The 24,506-nt window shown below is 43.7% G+C and overlaps 5 protein-coding genes across 9 annotated transcripts; all 5 read left to right on the top strand.

The window, feature by feature from the left end:
* Positions 1-2,343: 2,343 nt before the first annotated feature.
* On the top strand, positions 2,344-5,971 carry LOC117842176 (probable protein S-acyltransferase 12). Its single transcript, XM_034722545.2, has 7 exons — positions 2,344-2,544; positions 3,467-3,656; positions 4,051-4,142; positions 4,880-5,006; positions 5,087-5,172; positions 5,521-5,586; positions 5,663-5,971. Exons 1-7 carry the CDS (start codon positions 2,344-2,346, stop codon positions 5,777-5,779), a joined length of 879 nt encoding a protein of 292 aa, XP_034578436.1. The 3' UTR covers positions 5,780-5,971.
* A 107-nt stretch (positions 5,972-6,078) lies between these two features.
* LOC117842172 (uncharacterized) lies at positions 6,079-12,411 on the top strand. Its single transcript, XM_034722540.2, has 14 exons — positions 6,079-6,408; positions 6,526-6,653; positions 6,740-6,909; positions 7,012-7,158; positions 7,338-7,389; positions 7,727-7,901; positions 8,347-8,429; positions 8,816-9,028; positions 9,452-9,583; positions 10,223-10,355; positions 11,378-11,485; positions 11,605-11,670; positions 11,752-12,005; positions 12,092-12,411. The coding sequence occupies exons 1-14, from the start codon at positions 6,336-6,338 to the stop codon at positions 12,179-12,181; spliced, it is 1,824 nt and encodes a 607-aa protein (XP_034578431.1). The 5' UTR covers positions 6,079-6,335; the 3' UTR covers positions 12,182-12,411.
* Positions 12,412-12,549: 138 nt separating this feature from the next.
* On the top strand, positions 12,550-16,234 carry LOC117842175 (tetratricopeptide repeat domain-containing protein PYG7, chloroplastic). Its single transcript, XM_034722544.2, has 5 exons — positions 12,550-12,866; positions 13,717-13,761; positions 14,394-14,683; positions 15,211-15,357; positions 15,716-16,234. The coding sequence occupies exons 1-5, from the start codon at positions 12,617-12,619 to the stop codon at positions 15,995-15,997; spliced, it is 1,014 nt and encodes a 337-aa protein (XP_034578435.1). The 5' UTR covers positions 12,550-12,616; the 3' UTR covers positions 15,998-16,234.
* Positions 16,235-17,028: 794 nt separating this feature from the next.
* On the top strand, positions 17,029-18,892 carry LOC117842177 (protein CURVATURE THYLAKOID 1B, chloroplastic). Of its 2 annotated transcripts, none has more exons than XM_034722547.2 (6): positions 17,029-17,288; positions 17,419-17,516; positions 17,653-17,739; positions 17,831-17,893; positions 17,987-18,024; positions 18,592-18,892. In XM_034722547.2, the coding sequence occupies exons 1-6, from the start codon at positions 17,192-17,194 to the stop codon at positions 18,650-18,652; spliced, it is 444 nt and encodes a 147-aa protein (XP_034578438.1). In that variant the 5' UTR covers positions 17,029-17,191; the 3' UTR covers positions 18,653-18,892. The 2 variants fall into 2 exon arrangements, with proteins under 2 accessions (XP_034578438.1, XP_034578437.1); XM_034722546.2 differs by having other exon boundaries at positions 17,416-17,516.
* A 1,082-nt stretch (positions 18,893-19,974) lies between these two features.
* On the top strand, positions 19,975-24,324 carry LOC117842174 (protein SUPPRESSOR OF FRI 4). 4 transcript variants are annotated; one of them, XR_004637473.2, is made up of 8 exons: positions 19,975-20,377; positions 20,944-21,041; positions 21,441-21,561; positions 21,683-22,080; positions 22,438-22,553; positions 22,669-23,641; positions 23,716-23,804; positions 23,913-24,324. XR_004637473.2 is itself a non-coding variant. In XM_034722542.2 (7 exons), the coding sequence occupies exons 1-7, from the start codon at positions 20,187-20,189 to the stop codon at positions 23,982-23,984; spliced, it is 1,050 nt and encodes a 349-aa protein (XP_034578433.1). In that variant the 5' UTR covers positions 19,975-20,186; the 3' UTR covers positions 23,985-24,324. The 4 variants fall into 4 exon arrangements, 1 of the variants encoding a protein (XP_034578433.1); XR_011897387.1 differs by having other exon boundaries at positions 23,716-24,324; XR_004637472.2 differs by having other exon boundaries at positions 22,669-23,804.
* Positions 24,325-24,506: the final 182 nt, after the last annotated feature.

Here is a 24,506-nt window from a genome sequence, read left to right as displayed (position 1 = left end):
CCTGCGGCCGCCTGCGCGCCGGACGGCCGTCGACGACGTCGGGGGACGGGGCGCCCCGCGGGATCTGCTAGCAATCATGGACCGAAACGGGAGGGATCACGCGTATTGCGTTGCGCTTGCGCGGCTGGCGACCTCATTGCGTACGGCGATCGCATCCGCCGGATCACGCCGGCAGCGGCGGCAGTGCACGGGGAATGCATGCGCGAGTGGCAGCCGGCGCAGGGGAGGGAGTAGGAGGGCTTGCGCGGGGATGCATGTTCGTTTGTTCCAGGCAATGCTGAATGCTCTGCCTAATCCGTCTCCGAGTTCGGTGCGGATTGCCCAACTGCTGGTGGCGCCGCAGTTCTTTGCTGACAGCGTGTTCGTCCTGGATAACGAGCTGGCTCGGCTCGCTCCAGCTCGTTTAGATAACGAGCTGGCTCGTCTCGGATCGGCTCGTTATCTAAACGAGCAGAAAATGCTGCTCGGCTCGGCTCGTGAAAAGCTCGACCCAGCTCGTTTGGGCTCGCGAGCTGAGGTGGTAGAGAGCACAAGACCGCGGCGGGTTGCGCTCCAAGCGGCGGCGCGAGGGCGAAAGCCTCCAGGCCGGGCAGCAAGCAAACGGTGTGTGAAGCAGAAGCACAGCTGCACAAGCTTAGCCTTTTAGCATCCATGAATCCAGCACCAGAAGCAGTAGCTAAAAGAAATTCTAGCCCGCGAAAAGGTAAAGAAAAGAAAAGGAGTAAATTTGTGAGCGCTGATTGGAACTGAAGCTCGCAACTAAACATCATTCCGATTAGAAAAAAAACGAACAAAGGAAACACATGACGAACAACCAGATCATATTCCCCGTTGCATAAAGCCTCAAGCCTCGGTCACGAGCCAGGGCCACCTCGTCCTCCGAGATCTGGAGCCCTCGCGCATCGAGCAAGCACGGAGAGCAGAAAGGATTTGCGGCTGATTCGTGGACTGGCTACGGCGGCGGAGGGGGAAGGGACGAGCGCGCCGGCGCGTGCAAGATCTCGCGCGGCGGCGCCTCCTCCGCGGCTGCGTGCTGCACGAGAAGGGGAGAGACGAGTGGGTGATGCGGGCTTGACTGCTTGGGGAATGGGGATGGACAAGGTCAGCAGCTGGGCTGCTAGTTCGTGCGTCGCTGGCCTGTTTCCTGTCCTCCGCTCGTTGAGCTCGCGAGTTGCTCGCGAGCCGGCTCGAGCTCGCTCGTTATGTAAACGAGCAAAAATGCCAGCTCGGCTCGTTAGGAAATCGTGACGAGCCGAGCCAGTCACGAGCCGAGCGAGCTACCGAGCCACGAGCATTTTGGCCAGCCCTGCACGATTCGTCCAGCTCCATCGTGGTTGTCTTTGCGCCCAACCAGCGCTAGCCAGCGGGTTCACCCCGTGACCCAGGCCAAGTTACGCTAGCTGATCACCAAACTGTCGTTAGCTAGGCTGTTCGAGACCATAATTAATCCTCAACTATCTGGAACTAGTTTCTCTGAATAAACATATGTTTTCAGATTGCGACCTGATCGCGTGCTACTGAAGAAAATGCTGTGTCATGTGCAGCATAGTCCGAGCGTCCGGCCATGGAATCGGTCGTGCCTCTGGCTCTGTCGCGCGTTTAGTTGCTCAGCTTGTGACTTTTTAATAGAAGCTGCTACAGTTCTCTTGTACTCCAAAAATTCTCTCTACTCTAAGGGGTGTTTGGTCCACAGAGCTAAAGCTCCTGTCATATCGGATGTCTGGACACTAATTAGGAATATTAAACATTGGTTAATTACAAAACTAATTGCACAATCCCTAGACTAAATCGCGAGACGAATCTATTAAACCTAATTACTCATGATTTGACGATGTGGTGCTACAGTAATCATTCACTAATGATGAATTAATTAGGCTTAATAGATTCGTCTCGCAATTTAGCTTAGGGTTCTGCTATTAGTTTTGTAATTAGTTCATATTTAATCATCCTAATATTCGATGTGACAGGCTAAAGTTTAGCGGCCGTCTCAAACACTCCCTAAAATTTTTAGTCCCCTGTCCCCATTTCTTTTGCTCGAGATTTCGGACCTTTTGCTTTTTCCAATGCCGTGAAGCCTTGGATATGCTCACAGTCACAGTCAAGAAAAGCAGCAATTACCGTACCTTCACTCCAGCCTCCCGCCGGCAGCAACAAGATCTCTGTCGCTCACCACTGAGCCCAGTAGTCAGCGACGGACCAAGCCCACCCAGGGGCAACCAGCAACAGCCAGCGCGCGCCGCCACCGACACGCACGCAGCCCCCGTCCCCTCCGCCTCCTCCCGGTTCCCTCGTCGCCGCTGCCGCCGCGTTGGCCGTTGCCTCCTCCGCTCGGCGGCCGCAGGGATGGACTGCTGCCGGCACGTGAACCCGTTCCGCGCCTGCGCGGGGCTGCGCGGGCTGGGCTACCTCATGGTGGCGCTCGTCGCCGCCATCGCCGCCGTATCCTACTACGCGGTCGTCGTCTACGCCTGGGGGCCCATGCTCCTCGCCGGGGGCGTCGCCGCTGCGGGAGCTGCCGCCGTGCTCGCCGCCTTCCACGTACTCGTAAGCGCCGACGCCCTTCCTTGCTCCTTCTCCGCTCCCCTTTTTTATGTTAAGATCTATTTTTAGTGTCCCACCGTGCCGTGACAAATTTGCAGTATGGGGCCTAATTGTAGAAGCCTCTAGAGCCCGAGAGATTTGACAAGATTCGGACGTAACTGTCTGTTTTTAGTAATGCTCTCAAAATGTGCAATCTAGTGCTTTGTAGAAGCCTGCAGGATTAGAATTGATTTCCCTGGTATGTCTCTTCATTGATCACATTGCACGTCCACCACCACGAGTTCATGACTACCTGGGATTATAGGGTTAATTTAAGCTATGCTTGTCAAATGTGCATCTCAGTCATATGCACCGTGGGTACTGGATTTATGATGATATCCACTGTTTAGAGTTTTAGACCTATGCTGTTGTGCAACTGCCAAAACAGATTTGACTTGCGAAGCAGCTCAGTCATTTGTGGGAACAGTTCCGTTAGGCAGAGTGTGGTTGACCGAAGGAATTGAAAGGTTGCTTGGATTGAGCAGGTTGGACACAAAACTAATTACTGGCGTATTCTCTTGGATGTGGCAACTTCTGCTCATCCTCAAGCTGCAACTTTGACTGTTGCCTTTTTATATAAGCATGTTACTAAATAGTTGTGATTTTTTTCATAACAAATCTAAATATACCATTTTCACATAAGTTAGTGGTCTCCAGATGCCTTCTTTTCCATAAGTTAGAGAAGTTCGACAGCATGTTTCTAGATTCCATATTGGAAAAAAATGATTCTTCCAGCGTCTGTGAGATTATTTCATTTTACCAATGGTAGCTTTGAGTTATTATATTTTTGCTTTCCAGATTGGGCTTAAAAATGTGAAATACAGATCATGATTATATTTGATTCTGTCTCGCTTAAACTTCTTCAGGGATCTTGTTTCTTCTGCAGCTTGCAATGATTCTGTGGTGCTATTTGATGGTTGTTTTCACTGATCCTGGTGCTGTACCTGAAAACTGGAGACATGATGTCGAATATAGTGGGGATCCTGGTTCCTCTTCAGAGGAGCAAGGAAGTGCTCCTAGCTATTGCTCTCGTTGTCAAAATGGCAAACCTCCCCGCTGTCATCATTGTTCTGTCTGTAAGTCATGTTTCCTGTTGAATGGCAACTATCATTCAACTTATGTCTCATATTTAGATTAACTTTTTTTGGCACTGTTCAGTTTTTGGGTCCCTGATCTGGATCTTCTTGTTGATGTTCCTTAAGCAAATACTGTCAACTTACTGCAAAATATCTAGTAGCTATAGTGGCATTGAATGTTGACCAGTCCTCGTGTAGTAAATCTACCAGATACAGATGCATAGCCAAGAATCTCTTTGATTTTTTCTGGTTTTATTAGCTTGGCTGAGGATCTGCCATCTTGCTCACCTTTATTTGAAAAAAAAGGTTTATCTAAGTTCTACTGTGTCCATTAAATTTAGGATGAATAAGTTAGATGTCATCTAGTCCTTCACCAGGTTCTTGGACCATGCAGGTAACAGATGTGTGCTTAAAATGGACCATCACTGCATTTGGGTAGTGAACTGTGTTGGAGCAAGGAACTACAAGTATTTTCTCCTTTTCCTGGTACAGCTGAAACACTTCATATGGTATCCCTTTTAGCATAAGCAGAAATTCATTGCTGTCCTATGGTTCGGGTGTCCCCTTAAGCATAAATATAGGTAACCCTACATGTTGCAACGTTTCAAAAAAATCAAGTCTGCAGTATAGATGAAGTTACATAACCTGCAAAAATTCAATCTCAAACGTGTGTTTGTTCATCCCTTTATGCTGACAATTATTTGATTCTTCTGCGCTAAGGAGCCTGTAAATGCTAACCAAGGCCTTTAACATTTTCCCTTCAAGTTCAGCCATTGTACTGGTTTGGTTGTTCTTGCAAACATGTAGTACATACTTGGCATTACTTTTATGGTTTGGTTGTTCTTGCAAATATGTAATGGATACTTTGCAATACTTTTGTGGTTTGGTTATTCTTGCAAGTATGTAATAAATACTTGGCTATACTTCTACTTCCTAGTTGACATGCTGACCTACCAACAACTAATGGTATGCAAGTATGTGATCTCTTTCTACTACTAGATAAGTTTGTTAACCATTAGCAAACAGCCCTAAAAGTCAAGCCCATGCTTGTACTTAGAACAAAATAAAAAAACAGAGAGACATGATTGTGTTCTTTACCCCTCAAACACACATGTTTTTATTTACTCATTACCTCTTCTATAGTGATAGTTCTCTGTTTGTCTGTTTAGATACCTTATTTCTTGCAATGTTTCCTGTTAAGGTTCATTTTTTATCTCATATAGGTGTATACATTTGCTGAGACAGTGCTGGATACCTTGGTACTACTTCCAAACTTTATTGAGTTCTTTCAAGATGAAAGTAGGCGTTCCAGCTCTCCTGGGGATATTGCTATTCTATTTCTTGCTTTTGGTAAAATCTTTTTTCCCCTTGGAAGTGCCAAACTTACCCCAAAGTTGTGCAAGTTACTTAACAGCTAGTCTTAATTGCAGTTCTCAATTTAGCATTTGTGCTGAGCCTCCTCTGTTTCATTGGCATGCACACGTCTCTTGTTACAAGTAATACGACTTCTATAGAGGTAATTCTGTGAACATTAATCCTCGTGCTTTAATGGTCATAGATTGAAGAAATGTCTTGATGAAACAATGAAACATCAAACTTCATCAACCTGATTGCCTGTTAATTTGGAAACTGGCCATGTGTCCATCATGACTTTAAGATTCAAAATGCAGTATTCATCAAAGGAAATTATATAGCACATGGAAAAGGTTTCCAACTGTCCAATCATTTTAATTCAGATTTTGGTTGTTTTCCTCTCCGCAGCTCAGTGATTTCAGCATTACATCCCCGTAGATAAATAGCTTGTTCCCTTGATGGCATTTCAAAAACAATACAATATGATTGCATTGGACCAAACTTGTTCCAGGTCTACGAGCGAAAGAAGTCAGTTTCATGGAAATATGACCTAGGATGGAGAAGAAACTTGGAGCAGGTAAGCTTTACGGCATATTCGTTGTCTGATCTTTATATCATGTAAGTCCTGTACGTAATCCTACAGGTTACTGCAGGTCTTTGGCACCAAAAAGCTGTTCTGGTTCGTTCCCTTGTACTCTGCAGAGGATCTGCACAACATCCCTGCGCTTGGAGGCCTTGAATTCCCCACTCGTTCCGACGCAATTGTCTAGCAGCAGTGTATTCTATGATGACATAGGGCCGTCTCACCTGTAGACTATGGGATTTCTCTACAGAAATCTGTTAATTCTTTTTGTACAGAAACACAGATGTCGATTCTTTTGTATACTAGCTGTAAGAAACAAACAGAGATTCACAATCCTGTCAATTCTTTGTTGATTTAAACAGTTAGTTTTCCCCCTGTAGCAGTTGATGGTTAACAGTTCCCTTTCATTTGAATTTTTTTGGGTGACATGTTACGGTGTTCTATTTTCTCGGTGTGAAATGATCCAAGTTCGACATTTTTAAAGTGTTGAATTTGTTATCCCAAAACGAAGTAACAGACCCCAACAATCTTACACTCACAAATCAAAACTCAAGTCAACAGTCAACACTGTCAGTCTGTCAGCGAACCTCCCAGTCCCAGCAAACCAACGGCTCCCGCCCTCAACGAGGAGGGAAAACCAGGTTCCCGCTCACGAGCACTAGGAACCCCCGCAAAACCGAACGAACCCTAGAGAGAGATCTCACCAGCGCGGGCGAATCGAAGACCCAATCGAGTTGAGGGCGATGGCGGCCTACGATCCCAAGGACGACGTCGACCGCCTCTTCGCCTGCTTCAAATGCGGCGTCTCCCCACCTCGTATGCTCCCCGCTCTCCCAAAATCTTCTGCTATACTATTTTGTCCCCCTCCCTACTTTGCAATGTCTCCCGATTCTCGCTGACGGTGATGCGGCCCGCCTTTCCAATGGCCCCCAGAGTCGGCGTTCAGGGAGAGGCCGCTCCGGCGGGGCAAGAGGTCGCGGGTCTCCCCCGCGGCTGGGACCGCCGGTAGCGGTGGCGGGAGCTCCTCCTATGATCCCACGCCAGACGCCGGCGCGGACAAGGTGAGGAAATCGAGGCATTTCCCTGTTCATGTTTTATATGGACCGAAAGAAAACTGAGGATTTCCGCCGATCCTTGCGCTTCCTAGCATGGCGCGCCGTCGTCGGGGGCGATCAAATTTACAGGCCGCAAGCAGATGTCCCCGATCGTGTTCTACGGTTCCCCGCAAGGCGTACCGGTGAAGAAGCCGCTCAGCCTCCTGAGGCTGCTGCGTGAGATCCGCATTGATCTGAAGAAGCAAACCGACTCGATCCCCAGGTGGGCAATTCAGTACATGCCACATTTGGTGCTCTAGCTGATAGCACATAATGTCCATTCTGGTGATCTGGTCTGAGCTACTGTTTTTTGTCGGTTATACAGGGATGTTGTGTGGGCTACATTTCCTAGGCAAGAGGAGGCGATCAGGTTCTCCAAGGCACACACGCATACCAATGTCTTTAGCTATCAAGATCATAGGACTGGGACAAGAAGGTTCCTTGTGTCTACATACGACGAGTTCTGGAGAAGGTTTTGTCTTTAATAAACTGGATCTCTTGCACACCATTCTTGTTTGTGTGTGCATAACCGCTCTTTTGCAGTTGAATATGGGCCCTTTACTTTGTAGCTAATTATGAAGTTATAGTGCATAACCAGCCATTTATACAGCCTGCACTTAGTCACTGCTCCTTATTGCTGTATCCTTGCAGGTACAATGATATGGATTCCAAGATTCGCCATCACTACGAAGTTATCCAGGAGGTAAGTCATCGTCTGTTGATTCTGTGCCACCTTGCACGGTATCATGCAAATGTGTCTTTCTCACATTGGTTTGATGTTCTATTCCTGTATGGCTGGATCTGATATAGAGAATAAGTAAAAAAAAAGTTGATAAAGCACATAAACTTCATCGACCTTTGTTTATAGTGCATATACTCACTCACTTGGGAAATGATTTCGAATGGATTCTTGAATTACCTTTGTGGAACTCATGTGCTATTGTGCCTTGTGATCTGATTCAGCAGGAACGAGATTATACTGCTCCATTTATTGTCTTTTAACTGTCACGTCCAATCTAACAGCTCGATTGCTTCTACAGGGTTCACCTTGCCACATTTACTTTGATCTTGAGTTTGATACAAGATTGAACAAGAAGAGAGATGCAGATGAAATGGTCGATATATTGGTTGCTGTTATATTTAGTGCCTTACACGATAAATACTCTATTGAAGCACAAGAAGAGTGGATCACAGAGTTAGACTCATCTACTGAAGGTGCCTCAATTACGTTTTGATTGGATCAAATAATCAAATCTGGTTCAATCCCAACAATTTTCCATTAAAATTAAAGCGGAATCCGCCTTCAGGGCATGGCAATTCTAACTTAATGCAGTGATTTATCTCACAGTACTGTTATTTGATTTGCTAGGAAGTCACTATTGTCCCAGTCTTATCTTTTCTTTGCACTTCACTCACATCTTTTCCATCCATGTGGTATTCAGGTTAAAATCAAAGAGTGGGGAAAGTGAATACATCTTCTTCCTCTTCTTCTTGTTTTTTTTTTGGGGGGGGGGGGTGTTGTTAATCACTTTTTACAAAGTGTTTTTTTTATCATTGCCATTTTCAGAGTATTTTACACATTATGCGTTAGTCAATTGTCATGATGACCATACTGCTTAATGATAATCACATGACAACTATTATCATTTTCTCTTTTTAGAGAAGTTTTCACGCCATCTAATCATTCGTATACCCAATACTGCATTCAAAGACAACTCCCATGTTGGTGCATTTGTCTCTGAGGTATTATTCAATCTCGATCTCCATTTTTGTTTGCATCAGAAAGTACGTTAGTTTCTACTATTGCTACTGTTCTACTGGTTATATTGAAGTGCTCAACAGTTTTAAAATTTATTTTTTGAGCAGTATTGTGAATACAGTGTACCAAAACTTAACAGCATGGAAGTCAAAAGTTATTGTGGATTGTGTGTTGTATGATCCATAGACTCTAGAGTAGGATATCCAATAAGAGTTTATGTAAGAACCTTTGGAAGAATTATGACAGTTCACTAGTTCAGCAATAGTGTTTCTGGTTTTCAGATCCACTGTCCACATCAAAATTGCAAGTACTTATCTTTACTTTTTTACTACACTTCGGGACTGACTCTAAGTTTTATTCTTCCCCGCAGGTCTGTTCACAAATTGCAGCTCAGCGTGCAGCCAATCCTAACCTTGATAAACTGTATATTACAAAAGAGAGTAGCTCTACAGGTCCTGTTGATCAGCTCTTTATGGATACTGCCGTTTACTCTCGTAATCGTTGTTTCCGTTTGGCTTTCTCATCAAAATCCGGGAAGAATTCGTTTCTTGTGCCTAGCAGACGCTTCAAATGCAAAGAAATGGTAAGCTCTTGATCACACACTCTATTTTTTGTTACTAAGTGAATATGATTGTCAGCAGAGCTAAATTCAGCCTGTTTGTTGATATTTCACTCTGATTGTTTTGCAATTATGTCGTATAATAATGCTCTAAATGTTTTTCTGAGGCCTTTTGTCTTAATTCTGGAATGCAGAAGACAATTTAGGTATAAGTTTTGACTTCTGTTTCTACTGCTTGAAGGAACGTAAAACCTGCTCAGTAGATGAGTAATATAATAAAATATATAATCTCTGGTTTCCTGTTTCTTTCATATTTTTTTTAAAGTTATTATCTCTGTCATTCCAGCAGTCAGTAGTCATCTATATATGTCATTCTCTTGAAAAGCTTATGTGATTTTGATATCTGTATTGCTATTGCAATCTAATATCATATTCTAATTATTACAGAATGATAAAGATGTCTTTATGGAGTCACTTATTTGCAGATTAGATGATAACTGTGACAAACTTTTGATATGTAAACTGGACTTGGAATGCAAGAAAACGTTGCATTTTGACTCTGAATTCAGCATGCCTCAAGTAAGTATATGCAATTTGGATCAGAGCATTACAGTTTTCGTGCTAGTGTACTTTTCTGAAAATAATCTGAATCTTTTATATTTTCTTACCTTCATATTACAAATCACTTCAGCATTGGCATAAATATTTAGATGCATGTTAAAATTACCATAATTACCTTTATTCTGGTAATGTTGTTAGTTAAAAAAAATTATTTGTACTCTGAAGCCTAGCCAAAGTTGTGTAGGCAGTTCTGTTAAATAAACAGCCGGAGTTAGGGTAATTGAAGAACAACTAAAAAACGGCAACACAGTTGGTTTGGACTGGAAACAGGGTAGTTTTTCTGGCGTTTGAGGTGTGTTTTGTGCAGCTAACTGAGTTGTGGGTTTGACTCCCCGTGGGAGCAAATTTCAGGCTGCACCCCCCCCCCCTCCGCCCGCAGGTCGAGTTTTTTTGTTTAGGAGTTGCAATGAATGGTTACTGTGCTTAGAATATCACTAATCTTGAGTTCAGCACTTGTGCAGTTGTGATTATTCTAGTTTGAAAATTTAAAAATATGGTAGTGCCTACTTGATGGTATGTAGTTGACCTTTTTCCACTTAAGAAAATGGATTATATGCTGATTTTGTACATATATTTTCTGTATTTTGCCATGACCAGATTCATGGAAGGAGCAAGAACTCCATCTCCACTTATCGAAGTGATTTTCCTCAAGAATCTACCTATGGAAAATCTCCTTTTCCAGCTTTAGATGGCTTTATTGAGTCTATCGCTTCTTTTGGAAATGTTTCAGGTTGTTTGCCTTCCTTGTAATTGTCTTTTTATTTGTTCTGATAGTTGTTAATGTGTCTAAATTCTAATGTGTTTATGTATACTTCACAGGATGTTTTGCACTTTTCCCATGTTTTTGTTGCCTTCACCTTTTCCAAATTTTGTAATGGTCATGGATGTTCATGTGCAATCATGTTAAGGAACTTAGTTTTGTATTATATCATTGCAACAGTTGTGATATATTTTTTTCTATTTCTGAAGGCTAGGAATGGTAAGCTCTATAAATCTTGTTCTTGATTTGTTTTTTTTTCAAATATCAGAATTACTGAAATAGAACAACTGATGCATACCACTTTCAAATGCATATCTGGCGGGGACACTGCTGTGCATTCTTGTGATTAACTGTAGTTAGTTGAACACCTCAAATAATTTTGCGGAGTCAGATACCTGAATTCAAATTAGATTCTGACAGATGTATCCATGTCCAAGCGATATCTTGTCCAATATCCTTGCTTTATTTTCTTTTTCATTCTTTTTGCCAAAACTGAACCCGAGTTGGATTTGGAAACCTGTGTGTATCCAAATACACAGACTTCACTAGAGCTGGCTTGAGATCCACTTCTGTCATTGTCTATACTCTATAACCACGGCTCCTCAAACATCAACAATGAAAACTCTGCTTCCTTTGATGAAGGAGTGCATATTTTTGGCGTTTTGAGTAATAAAAATGTTAATCTAATACTCCCTCCGTTCGTTGTTTTGGCTTTTCTAGGTGTATAGATATTATTATGCATCTAGATATAGTGTATGTCTAGATGCATAATAATATCTATGAATCTAGAAAAGCCAAAACAACCTACAATTTGGAACGGAGGGAGTAGTACATTATATTCGACATAATTTATGTTACTACTTTATTTGCATAATCAATAATGATGGCTAATAAATGCTTCATCCTATGATGTGCATGTAATACTATTCTAATATTGGGATAACTGGATATATATTGTAACCTGAAACATTTTTGCATTCATTTCACTGCAGGAAAAATTCGATCCTGGTACTGGTTTTCACAGTATGGTTTGATGATATATAGTATGTTAAGGAGCAGATACTGCGAGAATATTGGAAGAGAGCATAAGAGCAATCATGGTAACAATAACATTTAGAAAGTGGCAATGACAATTTTGCCCTGCAGCATCAGCTGTCTCCAATACTGTTGCTATTTCTTGTTCACGTTAGCTAATCAACAATTATGTCAAATGCACCAGTGATGTACATTGTGGACTTTCAAAGAGCAGCGTACTACCAAAAGTGTTATGATCCTGACTGTCAAGGTAAGTGAGGAGCATCAATGCATTGATTATCAGTTCACAGATTATCCCTATTTTTTTCATAACAGCAATGCTTTGGAGTAGGTTATCGATCACCACTCCGTCCTGTACCCTGGGACGTGATGCCTGAGCTTAGCTCAGTAGCAGAGTCAGCCCAGGCAGAATACCAGGGTGAAGTTGTAGAAATCAACTTCGACGACAGCAGCAGGAACGGGTGCTATCTGTCTGGTGGTAAATCCGTCATGGAGAGTTATGAGGATCCTGATTGGTGGGAAGAAGCAGTGAAATTTGCTGACAGCATCGAGAACATCGAGCGTGCTTCGGACCCTTTTAACTTGGTCAGTAGTCCCCTTGGTTCTCTGCTGTTGCTTTTGCTGAGCTCAGTCTGCCCAATCGTAAAGCATACTGATCCACGTATCTGCAGGAGGATGATGACGATGCTGACTTCTGGATGAAGGCAGAAAGGATTATGGAGCAGATTGAGGGTCAAACAGGATCACAGAGCAATGCATAGGGTTTCCTGCAGTCGCGTTGCCACTGAACACGTCCATGCTGGAACTTGCTTGAGGTGTCACGTGTGGCAGAGTAATTGTTGTGTGAATATGTAGTTTCAGTTTTTGTGGGTGTAGCTGTACCTCAGCGTCGGTGTAATGCAGAACAGAAGACATTCAAATAATATTCTTCTAGCAGAAATTGCAAAAGCAGGTGGAAAATTGCGATGTCGTAGCCTGTCGGCTTCCTGTACTTGAGATGTCGCTGTAGATTTCTTACAAAGTAGATGGGGGTTAGCGAGTGACGGTTATGCTGCGTCAACGGTTGGATCCCGAATCGAACGGCCCAGATCTCACGGCGGGGGCAGATAAACGGCTGTGGGTCTGAATAATCGTGTACTCTAGCGGCGGGCAGCAGGCCTATCTTCCAGCTCGGGAATCCCATCCTCGGCCGGGCCATGGCGCGCCTGCTGCTCTTCCCGTCGCAAGCGTGGGTCGATCCCGGCCGCCTCCTCCTCCGCCCGGCGGCACCCTCTTCGGTCGCCAAGCCTTCCGCGCACTGCCATCACGGAGGTCGCGTCTTCATAGCTCGCGCCGCTGAGCGCGCCTCCGTGACTACTCCCGCCGGAGCTCGCCGCCTCGGGGTCCTCCCCGCTGTCCGCCGCCGTCCTCTTCCTTCCCTCTGCTGGAAGGAGGGCGCTTCTCTTGGTGAGTAAACCCAGCGTGTTGTAGGAGTTCGGAATGAGAGCTCCTTTTGTTTGGAGCTACCAAATCCTTCATATTTTTTTTGATGAAACAGGAGGGGTTTCCCCCTACTGATTATATTTAATTATACGTATTATGAAATTTAAAGTACAGAAAAGATTCCCAAACAAGTTTAGGAAACAAAAAAGGAAACAAAGAAAATCAGGAGAACTAAGCAAGGAGCTCTAGCCATTGGGTCATAGCTTGGACATGAACTGGCTTTGCTCTTAGAATAACTAGAGCAAATTCCTTCTTGAAGAGAGCACGGCATGCCTGAAGTGTGGGATCAATGTGCCTGAAAATGATGTCATTGCACATCATCCAAATACACCAACACATAGTAATGATGATTTCCATGAAGAAAGGGACCCCAAGCTGTACTTTAATCCTTCATCTTTTCAGAGTTTACAGAGCTTGTTCCATTTTTAGATGTATTTTTCTTCTTCCAATCGAAGGCAGTTAGAAGGTTCTGCAGGCTTCATTACAAATGCTTGTCATCTGACAATTTTCAGTTCTGTAACTTTTCACTGTGATGCCTGCTAATTCTAACTACAATGGAATGAACTGCCAAGAACTAAGTAATTTGAGTTCAAAGGGTGCGCTATAAATGTTTAAAAAGTTCTAAATTCGGCCCAAGTAAAAGCTTCCTTTCAAATTTGTATCGGTACTCTTACGCACACGATGGATGTGTCTTCTGTTGCTCCTATAATAACTAGAAGAAGCATCTTCATTAACTAGAAGAACCATTTTACACCAACATGTCTTGGCTTCAAATCCAATCTTATTTGTGGTTTTTTCTTTGTTGCTAAGGAAGGCATATCACCAACGAGAGGAGTCATTTTAGCTTCAGAAATAGAAGGTAAGTCTGTTCTACCAAATCTCTGTGCTTGTACGAATTTTCTTCCCAGAAAAAGAAAACCCACTTATTGTCCTTTTATTATAAGCACTTCAGTATTTTGAAACTATATATTAACTGTTTGCTGTTTAAGTGAGAACAATCTCGCTTGGTAGTATGATTGTAAACGTGAGCAAATTAGGTTAGTAATGTGATCATACGATTTCTGTCCTTTTGATAATAGTAGTATAGTAAAGAACCTCATGAGCAAATGACAATAGATAAGAACACACACTGGTCAGCTAATATCTCAGAAAGGGAAAAAAGGTAATTTTACAAATGATGCTAATTCAGCTGATGTAAATCTGATATTGCCCAAATATAGGAACCTAGCTAGTATAATCCTCTCTGGCCGGAGAGGGGGATCTCTTAAGCAGAGTATTCCGAGTCTAGGGCTAGCGGAAGCGTTGAAGAGCCTTTGCAGCCGATTATTTACTGAAATTTAAATGGCAAAACCTCTGAATGTCATTTAACATATTTTGTAAACTGTATTGAATTGTATAAGGTGCTATAAACTTTGGGTGTTTCAAGCTAGGAATCACTTCTCTGCATTTTTTTAACTGACATATGCTGTTTTATGTGCCTTCAAATACCAGAAGCTTTCTGTCTCTCTTCAGACAAGGATAATAGAAGCAGCAGGAATTTGCTTCTGCAATTCGGTGCACTTCCATGTTGCACTATGGTATGGTTGAGTACTGCACAATCAGCACAGTCCAGTGTGGGAACAAAATTAAATATGGTGTATGAGGTCGGTGAGCTGTTTGAGCTGGGAATTCAGCTGTCGTATCTTCTCATACTACTTGGCCTGCTTGGAGCTGGTACATTTTTTGTTATTCGTCAGGTTCTCGTTCGCAGAGAGCTTGATCTTTCTGCCAAAGAGCTGCAAGTAAGTCTCTCAAACATTTGTTTTTGGTTACATTACAATGTAGAGCTAACTCATTACAAATGCTACAGAAACAACTGCAATTCTGAAGTGTAAAAATTTGTTTTCATACTGATACTGCATAAATATTGACAATATCAATTGGGACACAACACCGTATTTTCCTTATGTACTGTTATCAGAATCATAAACCTGATTACTCGATCCATTCTCTTTTGTTTAGCACACTTTATAAAAATGGTGGGAGTATCTCGCTTAGGAAGGAGGGCAGTTGCCCATTGCATAGGATAAAAATGTTATTATTTAGAAAATAGAGCTGATCTTTTGCACAAACCATGGTTACAATCCTGATATCATGCTAAGAAAAGGTCATTATCTGTGCTGATAGAGGTGTCTTGTTGTGGAATGTGGATGGTGCTTAAAACATAATAGAATTGCCAAACAGTTTTCGTATGCTATTCTAATTTCATGTTTACATCCTATCGCAATCTCTCATGTGATTTACTAAAACGCACCAACCTAATTACTAGGAACAAGTGAGAAGTGGTGATGCAAGCGCTACTGAGTATTTTGAGCTTGGAGCAGTTATGCTACGGAGAAAATTTTATCCAGCCGCTATCAAATATCTGCAGCAAGCAATTGACAAATGGGATAGAGATGAGCAAGATCTTGCACAGGTTAGTTGTCCTCAACTACTAGGTAATATTTCTACATTTTGGAATCTTGCTAATGGCAAGCTTATCCTGATGCGTTCTGGTAGAAATTATAACAGGTTTTATTGATTTCTTGATACCTTATTTTGACATGTTGATTTGTTCACTATAAGCTATAGAATGGCCCTCTTATGGTACCCAATAACCGGTGTTCTGTAGTAGTCAGTTTATTTTCTTGTTGCCTGCTAGAAAGGATAAGGTAGGAAATATTTAATTTACAGGCTGATAATACCAAAACACATGTACTGTGGTCGATCGTAAGTAATTATTTATACAAAATATTTAGTTCTTTCAGACACATATTGACACTTCCTGTGGTCAGGTGTACAACGCCCTGGGGGTCAGTTACAAGCGAGATAACAAACTGGACATGGCAATCAAGCAGTTTGAGAAGGCCGTGGAGCTCCAGCCAGGCTATGTGACGGCTTGGAATAACCTAGGCGACGCGTATGAGCTGAAGAAAGACCTGAAGTCGGCCCTCAAGGCCTTTGAGGAGGTCCTCCTCTTTGATCCCAACAACAAGGTTGCAAGGCCGCGCGTGGATGACCTCCGGCAACGCGCCAACATGTACAAGGGCGTGCCTATAAAATCTGAAAAGCGATAGCTATATCCCATGGCAGAATAGCACTTGTTCAATTTTTGAACGGTAGCATTTGTAAACATGATGAGGAGTTGTAGTAGCATTGGAATGGCCCCTGAAAATAGGCGGATGTAATATGTTTCTCTTGCTGGACCAAAAGATGCAGAATGTAGTGTTCTTTTCAGTATCTCGGGCAGTTGGGCCGGCGTATTCCATATTGTTTATGTATTTAATAATATTCATACCTATATTTTGAGCCAATTCTGCAAAGCTACACTTATGCATGAATAATTATAGCAAAATTAAATCGAATAAGTAGACATGTTTCTTTACACATTTAGCACAGAATTCACACAATTTGCACATATTGTTCGAAAATCACACTTTGGTTGATGTCTACTTATTCGATTTAGTTTTGCTACAGCATAGCTCCGCGGGTAAGGTTCCTTGCTCATTAGGGTTTAAGTTCTCGACTCGGCACCGGTTCCCGTGCCTGCTAACAGCGGTGACTTTGTCAATTTCGAGATCTGCCGGCTCAATCTCTTGGAGATGCCCATACGGATGTTGCATGTGTATTCACAATGGTGAGTTGCATGTGTATTCAAAGGGTGAGTGTGCATGCGTGTACGTGAGTGTCCGCGTTTGTACTGTATTTTCAAAAAAAATTAGGATAATATATCACCATGACGCAGACGCAGATTCATAGAATTTGAATTTGCTCCTGCTGCTTCCTTGTTGATATATATGGGCGTTATATATATAATGTTTTTTTAACAAAATACGCTATGTACAAATACATGTCTGCCTCTCTACAATGTATATACAAAAACGTACTACAAAGTTTAGTGATATGATGAATATGATGAAAGTTCGTGCATGTGGTGCACTACAGAAGTGTACATGTACTAAGCGACGTATATAGCCGTTGTCCACTCTAGATCTGTGTTTTTTTCCCTTTGAAACTGTTGACACTATCCATACGGCGATTCCCGGCCCCACAACGTGTGGTGCGCGGCGCGCCCAAAATCCGCTCCCCCGGCGCTCCACCACATCGCCCACCCCCGCCGTGGCTGTCGCGCGCCCGCGTCCCTCCCCTCCGCCGCGCACTGCCTTCCCCTCCCACACAAAGCCGCCGCCGAGCCAGGCCACCCACCTGCTGCCTCCTCTCCTCCGCCCACCACGTGATCTGAGGCTCTGAGCGCGCAGCTGCTCGCTCCCATGGCCACCACCTGCCGCTTCGCCGCGCCGCTCGGCCTCGCACCGCTGCCCCGCGGCCGCGCCCCCGCCGGCGCCGTCGTGTCCTTCCCCCAATGCGGTGAGAACACTGAACACGAACACCTTCGTCGCGTCCCGCCGCTCGATCGCTGAATCCCGCTCTTATCTTGGTTGTTATTACGAGCTGGTGACTGGGCAGCTAACAGCTTGCTTGTTAACTTGCCCAGCAGGTTCCAAGATCTCGAGAGGTGTCGCCGTCAGAGCGACGTCCGGCGGCGAGGGCGCCACGGAGGAGGTGCCGGAGATCGTCAAGGCTGCGCAGGACGCGGTCAGAATCCCTACGCCTTCCATATCTGTTTCCTTTTTGCCTCGTCCTTATCTTAAATTTGATTACCCCGCGAGTCTCTCTGCTGCCGCCGATTTGCTGCGCAATGTGCGTTACCGTGAGCGTTGTTTCTAGGCAGTGGGACAAAGTTGAGGACAAGTACGCCGTGGCCACCATCGGCGTCGCCGCCATCGTCGCGCTCTGGACGGCAGCGGGGGCTCTCAAGGTACAGGACGCTCTATTAACGTCAGGAGCTATAACTTGTTACCTTGTTCGTTCCTCGCCTAAGTTCACCCTCTCTCTGCTTGCTCATTCAGGCCATCGACAAGCTTCCTCTCCTTCCTGGTATCCTTGAGATTGTTGGAATTGGCTATACTGGGGTAAGTTTTGAAGCATTTCTAGTTGCATAGATTCTGTCGTGTGTTACTGATCCATGAACTCCTCTGATGAACACATGGAATGTGTTGCTGCAGTGGTTCACATACCGCAACCTCATCTTCCAGCCAGACAGGTGAGACACACCGTTCTTTCAATCCTTTTTTTACGCTACAACTTGGTCATGTAATCCTTATCTTTCTTCTTCTACCAAGATCACATTGTTCCTTTCTTTTTTCTGAAACGCAAAAATTATCACAGGTAGAAAGTAAACCGTGGGATGATTAGATTTCTTTTAATTTGTGACCTATTAAATAGCTTATCTGCTGAACTCGTACACTTTTCAATAATGTAAGATATGTCCTGATTGGAGCAAATATGGTGTTTGAGGACTCAGCCAATGTGGACACGGGTTTACATTATGCCATGACACAAAAGATGCACGATTTTTGTCTGAGTTTACTAAAAAGAAGATATCTCTTCAGGAATGTTGTTATGAAGATATGATCCTGCACAAGTTGCTTCTAAACTTTTATCTAACCAATTAACTTGTTTATGCAAAGACAGATAGCTCTCCTGTGCATTTAGAAAGAGAAGAACAACATTATTGATACTATGTTTGCATATATAAAGGAGGAACTAGCTATAGTTTGGTAGATTTTCGTATCCTTATCTAACTCCGTGCGTTGATGATGCATTGCAGGGAAGCTCTGATCAGCAAAATCAAGAGTACCTACAAAGAAATCACCGGGAGCAGCAACTGATTCAAGCATCATTCACAATATGAGTCTGTAGAATTGCATCTATAAGCACTGAGCTGCCATGCAAGTGAAAGTGCTAACATCTGTGTCCGGAGCCCCAATTGTTTTTGGTCCTCTGACCTAAGTCAGGGACAAACCTCTGCTGATGAGCTAGTCGTTTGCTTATTTCGTGTAATATTTACGACACATTTCCAGTTCCTTTCCAGACCAATGCGTACTATGGAGCACAATATGGGATTGACATGCGATCGGCTCTTTGCTCTTTAAACAGTCACGGAGTTATGATTCGTTTGGCTGAGTGTTTTATCTTCTCAATAAAAAGTATTCTTTTTCCAGGCAGAAAATAAGACCAGAAATTGAACTTGAGCTGAAGACTAGTGTGAGGATATGCTTCCTTGTTTTAGGTAAGCCTCAACAAATTCAAAAGATGGTTCGCAAAAAAAAAAAATATCAAAAGATGTACCCTAAGTAAAACGCCACTATCAAATGATGAGTTGCTTTACCTGTTCACCGTATGATCTATATCTTCTCCTAATCTCCTTCTCTGTCAGTATCTGCTGGTTCTTTTGTGCTCCGAGAACCGAGCAGCCTGTGGATTAGGTTGAATCAAGTGGCAGAGTAAAGCCATGATGGTGGTTGCTGAAGATATTTGGTAGTCCCCCATCCCCCGGCCCGTTGCTATTACTCCTGTCAGTATTCTTTCATACGACATCAAGAAAAATGACGGAGCAGTGAGCTATCAATCCGTTTTATTTGTTCCTTCAATAACATCCGTCGCCTTCAACGGGATACACCCAACAATCTGATCAATCCTCAACCTCATGATGGACCTGTCAGCACTTGTTTCCGGCAAAATGACTGTCATAATGTGCCAATCCAGATCACCACATCACGGCATTTTGCGCCTTCCTTTAATTTTATTTTCCCCTCAACTCTAGGAAATCGATTGGAGTGGCAGCAGTTGATGCCCTGAGTTACGACGAAGTCCATTCATGTTGCAGCAGCAATCAACTTCACGCGCGCGAGGTACAAAGCCCGGGACTAAATGGGCCAAGCTTCTCGGTTGGCAGAGAAACACACAATGGGCCCGTGTCACACGATCCGTTAAGAAGAGCCCATAAGGCCAACACGTGTGATGAGATAGATGGTGAGAGAGAGAGAGAGATAGCACGGGAGGAGGCCCAAAGCCCAAAAGGTGAGGGCGTGGAAAGGGAAAGTCCACCAGGGGTCCACCCGCGCACGTCGGTCAGTCGTCACAACCCGAAACCGATCACACGGATCATCAACACTCCGGCACGGCGTTATATTTGCAAAGAGCCCCCTCCAAATCCCGCACCGACCGACCAAGCCCCCAACCCGCACGAGACGAGAGCGGCGTCCGCGTCCGCGTCGCGTGACGTCTTCGCCCTCGCCTTCTTCCTTCCTCCTCTTCCCCGCTCCCTCCCCCGCCTCCCCGACCTCGCCGAAACCCTAGCCCAACTCCCCGCCGCCGGAGAGAGAGAGGAAGGAGCGGGGGGCGTCAGGAAGGGGTGCGCCGATGGGGAAGAAGAAGAAGCGCGTGGAGAAGGTCTTCTGCTACTACTGCGACCGCGAGTTCGACGACGAGAAGATCCTCGTCCAGCACCAGAAGGCCAAGCACTTCAAGTGCCACGTCTGCCACAAGAAGCTCTCCACCGCCTCCGGCATGGCCATACACGTCCTCCAGGTCCACAAGGAGTCCGTCACCAAGTGAGAACGCCCTCCCCTCTCTCTGTCCCGCTCCTCCCCCTCCCCTCCTCGATCTGTGCACTCCTCGATCCGGCGCGGCTGCCTGGATTGGGGGCTTGCCTCCTGATTGCCGCTTGATATGATCTGTTGCTGTACCCTTGCTATTGGCGGCGTAGTTGATGGATTTGATTGCACGTGCGCTGCCTGATTGGCGCAACAGTTGAGGGTTGAATTTTGGAAAACATGCTCATGTCCGTGCATCCAGAATTTTCTAGCATTTCGAAATTAAATCATTGTCGACTGGCCCTTTTATTATTATGGCCTGAGACTTGCTCAGGAAACTAGAGTGCGATTCTGGATTACAAGCTTGTGTTGGGAGCTGTTACGAGCATAGGCAGTTAATTTGGTGCTTTGCTTGTTTTATTGGGTAAAATGTCATACTTGGTATTTACAAGCATGTTAGCCTTGATATCCTCACAGTTCCTCGAGTTTTTAGCCTTATTCGTTATTCACAACAGTGCAGTTTTTGCACTGTCAACAACTTCAACCTGTTACTTATGGATATGTCGAACCATTTTCTGCTGCAGGGTTCCTAATGCGAAGCCTGATAGGGAGTCCACAGACATTGAGATCTTTGGAATGCAAGGAATCCCTGCACATGTATTGGCTGCTCACTACGGAGAAGGTATGGTGGTTTCTCTACTGTAATATGTCTCACTACGTTTTCTGGATGACTGGGGAATGCTGGAAATTGTGATGAATCTGGAAGGGCACTATCTCTGTTGGTTCTTATTTTTAATAGTAGCAGTTGCTTTGTCGTCTTCTCGCTAGGAAAGCACTAGATATCGTAGGTTTCTTGAATACTCCTTTTTTCGTCTTCTCTCTAGGAAAGCACTAGATATCATAGGTTTATTGAATACTCTTAACAGCATCCAAGGCTCACACAGAGGAAATAAATGAAATTATGCCTTCACAGGAAATAAATTGACTCTTAAGAGCTGAACTTGTTAGTTCACATTTTTTTTTTCTTCCAGAAAGAGCGTTTCCATTTCCCCCCTTTACCTGACACCTGTTTCGCATGCAGAGGAAGATCCTTCAGCGAAGGTAGCCAAAGTAGAAGTGCCGCAGGTAAGGCCTGTTATTATGCCAAATTCGCTAGGCATGGCATTTCCTCCACGGCCAACTTATGGTGTAGCACCTCCAATGTACGTTCTCTACTTCCTCCTGTCTACTTGTAACAATTTAATATTTGTGTTCCTCATTCCATATGTAATCATTATAAGCACTCGCTTCGGAAATTTTCTAAACCTTTCACATTGCTGGCAGCTATAATCCTGCACTGAATCCTTTGATGGCCCGACCTCCAATTTGGCCTACTCCACCAGCACAAGCTTGGTATCCACAACAAGTAGCATACCCACAACAACCAGCAGTTTCAGTTGCTCCAGTAGTTGCTGGGCTGCCGCCACAACAGCCACTATTTCCTATTCAGAATGTGCCTACTCCTATGACATCAGCACCTGCTAATGTACTTCAGTCATCGTTTCCTATGGCTCCTCCAGGAGTACCTTCACCTGTTGCACCTCAGGTCTCCCAGCCTTTGTTTCCTGTTAACACTTCCACTGTCAATGGAGCTGCAAGTTCCCCATTTGTAGCATCTGTTGCACCTGGAACCATCCCAGCAAGCTCTCCTGCAGCAGTTGGATATGGTGTCAATAGCCAAGGTACATTGATCTTAAAACCCTTCTTTATGTCAATGTTGTTCAATGTGCTTTATCTTCATTTCTTGTGGGCTAATATGGTTGACTTCAGCACGTGCATTGTTGAATTTGTGAAGAAGGAATCAAAGACTCACATAGACAGTTAACTGTTATTGTCACATCTTAAAATGCCTTGATTTTTGTTATCCTGAAAGAAAAACTAGTTCGACAGGAAATGTTCTGTTTATTGCCCTTGTTATTTTTATAACTTCAGTAGTGTGGGTCTTCAGGTGAATGATGCCCGTATTTCTGGTACGTGTTTTTTACTCATGGTGCAAGATATGCTCTCAATGAACTTACATGTGCTTCCATGTGTTCAAGGCACTGGAGGTCTAGCTGTTGGATCTTCACCCGCAGTATCCAATAACAAAGCATCCGGTACCCAGCCAGCTGCAAATGAGGTCTATCTGGTGTGGGATGATGAAGCAATGTCAATGGTATGCTTCTACTCGTTATTTCTTGTTCTTTTAGGTTACTTGTAATTTTGGTGCATTATAGCGATATATATGACTTGAAATGTTAAAAACCTTAAGTGTTTGTTGACTTATGTAGGAGGAAAGAAGGTTGTCATTGCCCAAGTATCAGGTGCATGATGAAACTAGCCAGGTAAGTTGTGTTTTTTATGTGTAAACTATTATTTTAGTTTCTCAAAGAAAAAGGGGTGACCTCTCTGCACTGAGTCATAGGTATATTATATTTTGACGCCTCCAACCAATTCTAGTGTATGCATGGTAATTGTATCATTTTTGGTGCTGTTCTCATATAGGCAGTTTATTGTAGGGTAGTAGTAGGATAAAGTTTAATATTAGGCTACATGCTTTCAAGGTTTTTCAGCTGTCATGAACTTGGGCTTTGGGGGTGGTCCCAATTTGCCTGGAACAATAGTATTAAACTTGGACTTTATAAGCACTCGCTTGGGCAATGGAACAATAGATTTTGTGTTAAGCTGGTGGTGGCTTACTGGCTTACCTCAATTTGTTGCATTTAGTGACATTATAAGCCATACATGTTGCGTCATATGCTTGTATGTAAGGAGTGAGTGAACATCTTGGAAGGTTTCCTGACTTCCTCTACTCTTGACTTGTTGGTTATACACGGATACAAACTTGTCCTTATGTTTTCCTTATTTGGCAATACAAACATTTCTTTCATGGATACAATTGCAACTTTCATTTTCACTTATTTTTTTCTTGCACATGAAAACTTAAATAGTATTAAACTTTACTCACAAGGGCATCTTATTCGTGAATGTTCTGTGGGGGATATGAAAGTCTCATCCGGTCATAGCATATGTGAATCTGAGATGATTCGTGTTCTGTGCTACCTTTTTACATTTTTTACAAAGCACCCGCTGTGTTCATTTCATTGATCACCTATATGCTGCTGATTTCGCGCACATGAGGAGTTCCAAGTAGGTATATACATCGTTCTTTAAATAGTAAGTTTTCTATAATCTGACAAATCTCGTGGTGCTATGCTAATGACCTGAGGGTTATCGACCAAGCCCTGGACGGTTGGCAAATATGTATGTATTTAATTTCAATTGAAGCATTATTTTTATTCATTGCCAATTCACTGCATGCAAATATGGGTTTGTAGCAAAAACTAGGTGCCTGAGGTTCTGCCAATACGGTAGCATTTATTGTAGCTTAATTTTGGTCGAGAATGTGACAAGAGTTTTGCTCCAGGTCAGCTTTCATTTGGCCAGTGAGCCTGAGATGATGCTTGAATCTTTGTTTCTGAGGCATCTACCATATCTAACACCAAGTTTTTTGTTTCACGATTTGTATGAACAGATGAACTCAGTCGATGCAGCAATTGACCGAAGAATATCAGAAAGTCGGCTAGCAGGACGCATGGCCCTATGAAGAAGCTGGGCCTTGCTTGGTAGATGGTACTTGCAGTTGAGCGATGGTACTTACAGCAGCGGTCCTCCTGTTCATTTAGTTAGTCAATGGAGTTACTTGCAGCTAAAGAATGCGCTGCTTCTGACATGTCGGGGAGTGTCGAGCTTTTGCTCTTGTATCTTTCCAGCTGTGCCGAGGAAATGAAGTGTTAGTCTTTAGAAGTTATTTGGTCTGTTTTTTATTTTACCTCACCGGAAATATGTTGATGATGACTTGCGGCAAGTTCTGCCTGATTGTAGCGTAAATGATATGCTCCTGATGGTTTTCGTTGTTTGGAAAGCAAACAGAAAATTGTTGCCTATTTGAATAATTTGTTCCTAGAATATCATGGATGATGCAATCTTGGAATTTCTTTCCACTGCCTTGTTACCCTTCCTCCTAACTTTTTAACCTGGTGGAACTGATTGATGTGGCATCTCTTTTGAGTGTCATGTGCAACTGGTTCTTTAATGGTTCCAGGTGTGCTACAAGGATGTTGCAAGT

Source organism: Setaria viridis, chromosome 2 (assembly GCF_005286985.2).
Source record: "Setaria viridis chromosome 2, Setaria_viridis_v4.0, whole genome shotgun sequence".
NCBI lineage: Eukaryota > Viridiplantae > Streptophyta > Magnoliopsida > Poales > Poaceae > Setaria > Setaria viridis.
The sequence above is the reverse complement of the archived record's forward strand: the minus strand, read 5'-3'. Positions and strand labels throughout refer to the sequence as shown.